Source organism: Onychostoma macrolepis, chromosome 14 (assembly GCF_012432095.1).
Source record: "Onychostoma macrolepis isolate SWU-2019 chromosome 14, ASM1243209v1, whole genome shotgun sequence".
NCBI lineage: Eukaryota > Metazoa > Chordata > Actinopteri > Cypriniformes > Cyprinidae > Onychostoma > Onychostoma macrolepis.
Genome location: NC_081168.1, coordinates 13,649,764 through 13,660,682, shown reverse-complemented (window position 1 = coordinate 13,660,682; position 10,919 = coordinate 13,649,764). Strand labels below are relative to the sequence as shown.

Here is a 10,919-nt window from a genome sequence, read left to right as displayed (position 1 = left end):
TTTGCTACAAACCTTCTTCAGAAACTGTGGTAAAAATAAGTGGTTCAGAAGTTGAAAGGCAAAATGGAAGGCTTATCAGCAAGTGACTCTCAACATGAGGTAGATCATTGTTACAAGGGAAGGTAGGGTGTATATGGAGGACACGGGAGGGGGTTTGTTGGGGTTAAGAGTAAAGCTCTGTAAAGTTCAGATTTCCCTTTTCCTCTATCTTCCTTCTACTTTCTGAGGGGCAGATAGAGACACCTGTCACCTGTGAACCCAGCATGTGAAGCTAAGACTATCTAAACTATGAGAGTGGCTCTCGTCTGCCAGAAGTGACACACATGCCACTGTCTTTTTCTTAACTGTGCCTTGGTTATTGCTTAGTTATTGTTTGAACCAAGTAGATAATAAGCAATAATTCCTTAAGCTATATTGTCAAATGACCTTAGAGAATTTATAAACTACTATTTAAACTTTTGGTGTTGATTGACTGAGTGAGTGAGTGAGTGAGTGAGTGAGTGAGTGAGTGAGTGATTGATTGATTGATTGATTGGTTGATTGATTGATTGATTGATTGATTGATTGATTGATTGATTGATTGATTGATTGATTGATTGATTGATTGATTGATTGATTGATTGATTGATTGATTGATTGATTGATTGGTTGATTGATTGGTTGATTGATTCTCTAATGCTCACAAGGCTGCATTTATTTGATAAAAAACCTGTAAAAAACAATGATATTGTGAAACATTAGTACAATTGAAAATAACTGTTTTCTATTTGAATATACATATTAAAATGTAATTTATTCCTGTGATGGCAAAGCTAAATTTTCAGCAGCCATTACTCCAATCTTCAGAATATATGTCATGTATGTAATATTACAATGTCAAAATGTCAGCAACACATACATTTTATGTTTCAGTTTGGTTTACATGATGAACAGTGTATTAGAGTAGAGCATTTTCTGTCTGTCTGGACTTTGCTTTTAAACATGCACAGACACACACTGCAGAGATTTCAATCTTCAAGTCTCTCTTATCTGCGCTTCAAATACCTTAACCTGATTTACCCTGCATTCCCTCTCTTCCTTAGTGGCTCAAGCAGAGATGCGTGATGCTTAGATGTTTTTCACGCTTTTTTCTCTCATTTTATTTAGATATTTTTACAAATAAATGCTTCGTCGTGGGAGATTACATTTCAAACCATCTCATGCCATCAATCAGTTGTGCATTTTTAAATGGGGCAGCAGCTCCTGTCGCACTCACTGCCAAGGCTGCACATTCTCCACATTACAAAACATCGGCTCACCTAGCCCGCTTAGAAAGATGCCTTTGTCTGATGATTTTCAGCTGCTGCGATCTAAGCTTCTCTCAGGTGGTCTTGATGGGAGCACTGTCAATATTTACCAAGCCTGTGACAATTTGGATCTGTCTGCAATCAAACCTAAGGTTTTAAATGCCTTCAAACAGCTCAAATTATTGTGTTCGTCTGGTAGTTTTGACATTTTCCTTTCAGTGTGTCTATTGCCACAGAGTTTCAATCGATCATGTCAGGAGAGCAGTCAGTTCCTTTCAGCCAGTGTCTAGTCAGCCTTGTGCAATTTGTGTTACTGAAACACCTCTGAAAAGCAGTTTAAACAGCATTGTAACAACACAAGACAATAGAAGGAGAGTGTCTGTGTATGTGTGTGTGTGTGTATGTGTTTGTAAAGTGCTGAGCCATGCAAGCACTTGCTGAGAGTCGTAAAACTCCAAATGCAACTTTTGGGTGATCCAAAAAGCAAGAGGAGAAAACTGCATGAGACCAGAGAGGAAATGAGCCAGACTCTCCTATGGCTACAAAGCACTGTTAAATCACCTCCCACCTTCAGAATACAGAGTGGGTGGATACTGAGGACATCTTCATCCCAGATATCTGAGCAGGACTGCCAGGGGGCCACGGGGGTGGTGGGAGACCTATGTGAGGTTTCTCATCCAGCGCCAGATCGCTCTGGGAATCCGCACCATGTGGATGGGAAGGAGGAGAGGAAACCGTAAGCCACGTAAGCCCCGCTTCTGCACATTTTTGATTCATGAAGAGGTTGCAGTGACATCGAATTGCACAGCAGTGGAGATAGACGTGGAGTAAACCAGTTGAACATAACAGTTCTTGAAAAGTCAGACACAGTTGTGGCATACCATAAAAATGCATTTGTGAAAATCAAAACTACAGTCAAAACATCTTGTCTGGTAGAATAAGATCAAAGGGATAGTTCACCCAAAATGAAATCACAGTCATAATTTACTCACCCCTCATGCTGTTCCCAAACTATATGGACTTTTTTTTCTTCTGTTGAACATAATGGAAGATATTTTTGCTTAAACACTGGAATAGTGGTCACTAAAACTGTTTGATTGCATTAACATCCTCTTTTGTGTTCAGAATCAAGTAAATACAGGTTTGGACAGGACAATTAGGAGTTTTCATTTTTGGGTGAAGTACTGTATACCTTTAATGTTTTTGGTGTTTGTTGTTTAAATCAGAATTCAAATGATTAACTAAGGCCTAATATGTTGCTGTAGCCAACAACCCTCACAAAAAAAGCCAATGAAATATAGATAACAATTTGGTCTTAGGCTGAACCATTAAAATACGTTTTTATTTTTTATTTATTTTTAATATCTAAGCTCTTCAGGGCGCTCAAGGAATATTAAACATAATGTATTTTGATGGGAATGGAGTCTTGAAGGCGGTTAGAGACATCACGCATACTTAGAGCACCATCTAGTGGCGGAGAAGTGTAATAAAATATAAAGCAAGCTCGACCTCAGAACATGCTTGAGAGATGAATGTATGTGCTTGTATTTAGGGTTAAGGTGTAGAACAAGTAGGCCAAGAGGGTAAGAAAGTCAAATAAATAAATAACAGACAACATGGTTTACCTTTAAATAAATATCATTAATCAGTTAAGTTGAATTTGCATTAAAGGTAAATGTTTTAGGAAAACAAGACAAGACTAGGCCTAACCATCAAACACTGTAAGTTGTTTTTTTTTAAACTAATTTGCTGAGATGTTTCAAATGCAGCAAATACGGAGTAATTTAAAAAAAAGTATAAAGTAAGTCTTTAGTTGGATCAAAACCATGAAGAATTATTTGCTACTCGGTTGCAGGTGGTTATAGTATAATAGTGTAATTGGAGAAAAATGTATTTATTTTGTTTGTAGGCCTACTACTTAAATTATTTGTTAGAAAGAAAGAAAGAAACTGTTAACTGTTTTGTAGTATTTTCTCTAATGGTAATGGATTGCCATGGCTGGACCCCTGCACAGGTGTAGTGGAGTAGTGTTGGCATCGGTGCGCATACAGGGGGCGCTCATGTTTAATTCCTGCCGGTCTCCAGCTGTTGGCTTCGAGGAGTGCTGCTGTGATTCACAGCTGTAGATCTTCAGTTCTCTCCACGGTCAGGGATGCTGACGGGTCATGTCAAGAGAAGAGGCGAGTGGAACCTAAGTACTCCTGAACTTTTCTTCTCTTGGACAGTATAGCTACTAAAAATCTGAAGACCTTGCTGCTCAAGAGTGTTCGTCTCATCCTTCTATAAGAAACTGATTAACTCATAGTATTAAATCGCTTTCGGCGGACATGTAAGTACTCAATACCCTAACACTACTTTCATCAGGCTCTATTTACACCACATTTACTAACGCCTAAACGCGACGCGACTAACGAGCTCATGAGGAAAGTTGCTGTTGTGTTTTAGTTTGTCGCGTCGCAGTTTATAGGCTATGTAGAGTAAAACTCCATCGTTATGATTCTCATGGTTTCTTTTAGTGACGGGTCATCATAAAATGTTTCCAGAGAGAGGAAGCTTGACTTTTCTCACTGGGGTTTTGATCGTGGCGTTATCATGTGAAGCGAGAGGTGAGTCATGTTGTCTATTATCAGTCTTATATTCATTCATTAGGACATAATTAGAGGTCATTTCCTTTGACGATAAAGGCAAAAAAATAAAAATAAATAGCGGTCTAATGCTGATATTATATTCTTGGCTCACAAATAACGTATTTCAGACAGTGTAACTTTTAGAAGATCATTATTTATATGTTTCACTTTAGCCTCTTGATTTTTTTTATCTTTCTCTGAACTCTAAACTAAGAAATTCAACTGTTCAAATATTTTCACAAATAAATACATCAATAAAATCACATACTTTTTCTGTATTTTACACAGGTTAAAAAAAAAAAGTGTTTGTATTTTGCCCTGGGAAAACTAGCACTAGCCTATAATTGACTTTAATTAAAATAATTGAAATGCATTGTTTTAATACACTTAAGCAATAATCTGTAGTGATAAATTCAATGCAATTTTGCATAGTTTGTTAAAACTGAAAATAAAATAGTGTAGAAATTATTAGTTAATAAGTATCAATATTAGTTATTGTTATAACTGATTAAATCAAAGATGTTATTATAGCATAACAAAAAAAAAAAACATTTTTACAGTGCTATTGAACTCATTTTAGTTTGCTATAAGGTCAAGACATTAAAAAGTGACCTTTTGCTGCCCAATTTGTTTATTGATTTCTTTAAGCACATCAGGGAACGGGCCGGACGTATTTACTGGCACAGCAGACTTACAGCAGACACATATAAAGTCATTCTTTTGAAGTCTCACATATATATCTGCACTGCGGTGTCTCAGACCAAACAAGAGGTCCCTGTTCCTTGAACTGTAACAGAAATTTAGAGGTACATAATTCAGTGTTCCCTGCCAAGTTGAAACGAAATTTACATAAATCAAAGTCTAACTAATGACACCTACTGTGCTGGAGATTGTGCATCGGAGAGTTGAGTCAGAAAGGTGTGGACCTTCTCCACATGAGCCATCACCCTGCTGGGAGCCCAAAGGACATTTTACTGCCTCTCAGAGGAAATAAATGAATGTGTTTGAAAGAAAGAAAAAGCCAGTTCTGTGTGTTGTGCAATATCTTAGTTCATCTTGTATTATCGTTGATTAATATTCCTTTAAAATTTATGCTTATACTCATACTGGGATTCTAGACCTGTTTATCTTTTATGGTGGCTTAGCCATTTATGGTCTTATTTATGTCACTATTATCTGAAACAACATTATTTGGTCTGGCATAATAAATCTGGATGAGTTAACTGTGGTATTTACTCTGTTAAAGGTGATTACTATTATTGCGCCCATAAGAATGCCAGGTTAACCTACAAGTCAGAGCCTGACCTCTACTAAGTAAACAATCCATTGTCTTCTCTGTTTATTGGTCCATTTGTTTACTCTAGCCCTCATTGTGTGCTTCTTTGGGGGGCTCTCAATCTGTGTTGTCCTTGGATTGCTCTTCCTTTTCCCCTATCAGCCATTCTTGGAATTCTGGGTCCCAGTTTTCCCACTATCTGTGTGTTAAAAGTAGGGAATAAAGGAACCGGGAGTGAGATATATGGCATCTGAGTAAACTGGCTTTGCAGTGGTAGCTTAATGAGGTGTATGTTGGTGGATATGCTAAACAGTGGCATTCTTCAAGCTGTATTATACTACGGGGTCGTTGAATGCTTGAATCTGATTGGCTGACGAAAGTTCTAAGGTGTGCAATTATTTTCAGGGAAACGCACGGCGAACGTAGTTCCAGGCAGCTCTTGACCGCATTACATGACCATATCACTTCACCAAATGATTTCTGTTATTTCAAAGGTCTTACAACAGCAAAATAACCAAGACCCACAACGACACTGGCCAAATAAATAAATATAGTAATCAATATGATAAAACCGACAGATCATGTCCATGTTTTTGCCACAAAATTACGCTTTATTATGTACAGAAAGCACATACTCTATCTCTCCCGCTCTCTCTCCCTCACAGCCGCACACACATAACAGTTACAGTTTGCACACACACATACATCGCGCTAATGTTGTTAGCGCTACTCTGACGATTTTATCAGTAAACAACTTAAAAACTACATGACTTCTCATAAGCGAGGTAACAACAACGGCGCTGTTCGTGAACAAAAGGAACTAAGTTTCACTATAACTTGAGACATTGCTGCCGAAAACTATTGAGAGACGCACAGAGGTAATTTTCTCTCTCTCTCTCTCTCTCTCTCTCTCATAACTTAGTTATTAACTGTATTAACTGCATTAATCTGTTATCAACGGCTCAAGCCTCCGTTACTAGGTTTAAAATGACGTTTTGGAATTAGCAACGGAGGCACTGGATGAGATGCGGAAGAAATAATCCTACTCACAATAGCGATTTAAGTAGAAATACTGGACGAATGCCTTGAAATATATCATCTGATCGATGTCTTGAGGTGTGGCAACCGTAGTATAAGCGGAATAATTGACTTCGGGCCGTTGAAATACTAGAAAAATAATGCACACCCGAGGTGTAACGGCCACTCCGCTTCGCGTCGTGACCGCATCACCACCTCGGGTGTGCATTATTTTTCTAATAATCCAACAGCCCGTCATCAATTATTCCTTACATATTCAATAAACAATTAGGAAATGTTTCAGGAAACCCTTTGTGCTTTAATAGATTTTGTCAGACACAACTGCACTTGGTTCATTTAAGAGGGTTCATTGTTGGGTGAAGTGACTATTATGTTGTGGAGAAACACGATATAGAGCTTAAGGCAAGACAGTTACTGGATGTGTTTCCAATGACACTTTGGCACTGTGTTAAGATCATTACTGTGTGACAAACACATGTTCCCTAGAATTTTGGAAGGGCAGAGAAATGACTTCATTGTAGACTTCTTTCCTGATTATATTTATATTTTAATACTACTTTTTGCCAGTACCTGCTTTACTTGTGAGAAGTTAGAAATTAAGCAGGTGTATCTGTACTTTCAAGATCATGATATTCAGTCAAATCTGGAGATCATATTTAGAAATAAAACCTTAAAGCAGCACAACCTAAGCATATTCATATACAGTGAGGAAAATAAGTATTTGAACACCCTGCTGTTTTGCAAGTTCTCCCACTTAGAAATCATGGAGGGTCTGAAATTGTCATCGTGGGTGCATGTCCACTGTGAGAGACATAATCTAAAAAAAAAATCCAGAAATCACAATGTATGATTTTTAACTATTTATTTGTATGATACAGCTGCAAATAAGTATTTGAACACCTGAGAAAATCAATGTTAATATTTGGTACAGTAGCCTTTGTTTGCAATTACAGAGGTCAAACGTTTCCTGTAGTTTTCACCAGGTTTGCACACACTGCAGGAGGATTTTGGCCCACTCCTCCACACAGATCTTCTCTAGATCAGTCAGGTTTCTGGCCTGTCGCTGAGAAACACGGAGTTTGAGCTCCCTCAAAGATTCTCTATTGGGTTTAGGTCTGGAGACTGGCTAGGCCACGCCAGAACCTTGATATGCTTCTTACAGAGCCACTCCTTGGTTATCCTGGCTGTGTGCTTGGTCATTGTCATGTTGGAAGACCCAGCCTCGACCCATCTTCAATGCTCTAACTGAGGGAAGGAGGTTGTTCCCCAAAATCTCGCAATACATGGCCCCGGTCATCCTCTCCTTAATACAGTGCAGTCGCCCTGTCCCATGTGCAGAAAAACACCCCAAAGCATGATGCTACCACCCCATGCTTCACAGTAGGGATGGTGTTCTTGGGATGGTACTCATCATTCTTCTTCCTCCAAACACGTTTAGTGGAATTATGACCAAAAGTTCTATTTTGGTCTCATCTGACCACATGACTTTCTCCCATGACTCCTCTGGATCATCCAAATGGTCATTGGCAAACTTAAGTCGGCCTGGACATGTGCTGGTTTAAGCAGGGGAACCTTCCGTGCCATGCATGATTTCAAACCATGACGTCTTAGTGTATTACCAACAGTAACCTTGGAAGCGGTGGTCCCAGCTCTTTTCAGGTCATTGACCAGCTCCTCCCGTGTAGTTCTGGGCTGATTTCTCACCTTTCTTAGGATCATTGAGACCCCACGGTGAGATCTTGCATGGAGCCCCAGTCCGAGGGAGATTGACAGTCATGTTTAGCTTCTTCCATTTTCTAATGATTGCTCCAACAGTGGACCTTTTTCACCAAGCTGCTTGGCAATTTCCCGTAGCCCTTTCCAGCCTTGTGGAGGTGTACAATTTTGTCTCTAGTGTCTTTGGACAGCTCTTTGGTCTTAGCCATGTTAGTAGTTGGATTCTTACTGATTGTATGGGGTGGACAGGTGTCTTTATGCAGCTAACGACCTCAAACAGGTGCATCTAATTTAGGATAATAAATGGAGTGGAGGTGGACATTTTAAAGGCAGACTAACAGGTCTTTGAGGGTCAGAATTCTAGCTGATAGACAGGTGTTCAAATACTTATTTGCAGCTGTATCATACAAATAAATAGTTAAAAATCATACATTGTGATTTCTGGATTTTTTTTTTAGATTATATTTGTCACAGTGGACATGCACCTACGATGACAATTTCAGACCCCTCCATGATTTCTAAGTGGGAGAACTTGCAAAGTAGCAGGGTGTTCAAATACTTATTTTCCTCACTGTAGCACAAGTTTGCAAAAGATACGATGCAGCGGGATTTAGCCATTGTTCATACTGTGGATGTCACTGAATATATTTATTGAATGGTCAATTAATCTTGTGTTATCATCTGAACACCAGCATTTCTGAGATTTATTTCAGCTACTGTAAGTAATGTAGAAATTTGTTTTCATTTTAGACTTCTTTCCTGATTATATTTATATTTTAATACTACTTTTTGCCAGTACCTGCTTTACTTGTGAGAAGTTAGAAATTAAGCAGGTGTATCTGTACTTTCAAGATCATGATATTCAGTCAAATCTGGAGATCATATTTAGAAATAAAACCTTAAAGCAGCACAACCTAAGCATATTCATATACAGTGAGGAAAATAAGTATTTGAACACCCTGCTGTTTTGCAAGTTCTCCCACTTAGAAATCATGGAGGGTCTGAAATTGTCATCGTGGGTGCATGTCCACTGTGAGAGACATAATCTAAAAAAAAAATCCAGAAATCACAATGTATGATTTTTAACTATTTATTTGTATGATACAGCTGCAAATAAGTATTTGAACACCTGAGAAAATCAATGTTAATATTTGGTACAGTAGCCTTTGTTTGCAATTACAGAGGTCAAACGTTTCCTGTAGTTTTCACCAGGTTTGCACACACTGCAGGAGGATTTTGGCCCACTCCTCCACACAGATCTTCTCTAGATCAGTCAGGTTTCTGGCCTGTCGCTGAGAAACACGGAGTTTGAGCTCCCTCAAAGATTCTCTATTGGGTTTAGGTCTGGAGACTGGCTAGGCCACGCCAGAACCTTGATATGCTTCTTACAGAGCCACTCCTTGGTTATCCTGGCTGTGTGCTTGGTCATTGTCATGTTGGAAGACCCAGCCTCGACCCATCTTCAATGCTCTAACTGAGGGAAGGAGGTTGTTCCCCAAAATCTCGCAATACATGGCCCCGGTCATCCTCTCCTTAATACAGTGCAGTCGCCCTGTCCCATGTGCAGAAAAACACCCCAAAGCATGATGCTACCACCCCATGCTTCACAGTAGGGATGGTGTTCTTGGGATGGTACTCATCATTCTTCTTCCTCCAAACACGTTTAGTGGAATTATGACCAAAAGTTCTATTTTGGTCTCATCTGACCACATGACTTTCTCCCATGACTCCTCTGGATCATCCAAATGGTCATTGGCAAACTTAAGTCGGCCTGGACATGTGCTGGTTTAAGCAGGGGAACCTTCCGTGCCATGCATGATTTCAAACCATGGCGTCTTAGTGTATTACCAACAGTAACCTTGGAAGCGGTGGTCCCAGCTCTTTTCAGGTCATTGACCAGCTCCTCCCGTGTAGTTCTGGGCTGATTTCTCACCTTTCTTAGGATCATTGAGACCCCACGGTGAGATCTTGCATGGAGCCCCAGTCCGAGGGAGATTGACAGTCATGTTTAGCTTCTTCCATTTTCTAATGATTGCTCCAACAGTGGACCTTTTTCACCAAGCTGCTTGGCAATTTCCCGTAGCCCTTTCCAGCCTTGTGGAGGTGTACAATTTTGTCTCTAGTGTCTTTGGACAGCTCTTTGGTCTTAGCCATGTTAGTAGTTGGATTCTTACTGATTGTATGGGGTGGACAGGTGTCTTTATGCAGCTAACGACCTCAAACAGGTGCATCTAATTTAGGATAATAAATGGAGTGGAGGTGGACATTTTAAAGGCAGACTAACAGGTCTTTGAGGGTCAGAATTCTAGCTGATAGACAGGTGTTCAAATACTTATTTGCAGCTGTATCATACAAATAAATAGTTAAAAATCATACATTGTGATTTCTGGATTTTTTTTTTAGATTATATTTGTCACAGTGGACATGCACCTACGATGACAATTTCAGACCCCTCCATGATTTCTAAGTGGGAGAACTTGCAAAGTAGCAGGGTGTTCAAATACTTATTTTCCTCACTGTAGCACAAGTTTGCAAAAGATACGATGCAGCGGGATTTAGCCATTGTTCATACTGTGGATGTCACTGAATATATTTATTGAATGGTCAATTAATCTTGTGTTATCATCTGAACACCAGCATTTCTGAGATTTATTTCAGCTACTGTAAGTAATGTAGAAATTTGTTTTTCATTTTATTTATTTAGATTTATTTTATTTTATTCAGATAGACTGTCAATATGCATTTATGATGTGGCTGTTTAGTGATTCATTCCGCTGGTTTCATCGCTTCGACAAGTTGTCGACAAATTTTTAAGTGAATCATTGACCTGCTAGATCAACTAGTTTATTCAAAAACAGTTATTCATTCAAGAATGAAACAAGAGACTTCATGAATGAGTCATTGAATCGTCTGTTCAGCCAATTCATTTAAAACTGTGAATTATTCAGGAAAGAAAACAACAAAACTGTGCGTTGA

The 10,919-nt window shown here is 39.0% G+C and overlaps 1 protein-coding gene across 1 annotated transcript in view; it reads left to right on the top strand.

The window, feature by feature from the left end:
* The first annotated feature begins 3,349 nt into the window (after positions 1–3,349).
* fgfrl1b (fibroblast growth factor receptor like 1b) overlaps positions 3,350–10,919 on the top strand; it is a 38,658-nt gene continuing 31,088 nt past the window's right edge. Inside the window, exons 1-2 of the mRNA XM_058797062.1 lie at positions 3,350–3,615; positions 3,803–3,892. Coding sequence (XP_058653045.1) covers positions 3,820–3,892 — 73 coding nt within the window. The 5' untranslated portion in view covers positions 3,350–3,615; positions 3,803–3,819. The remainder of the gene's footprint in view (positions 3,616–3,802; positions 3,893–10,919) is intronic.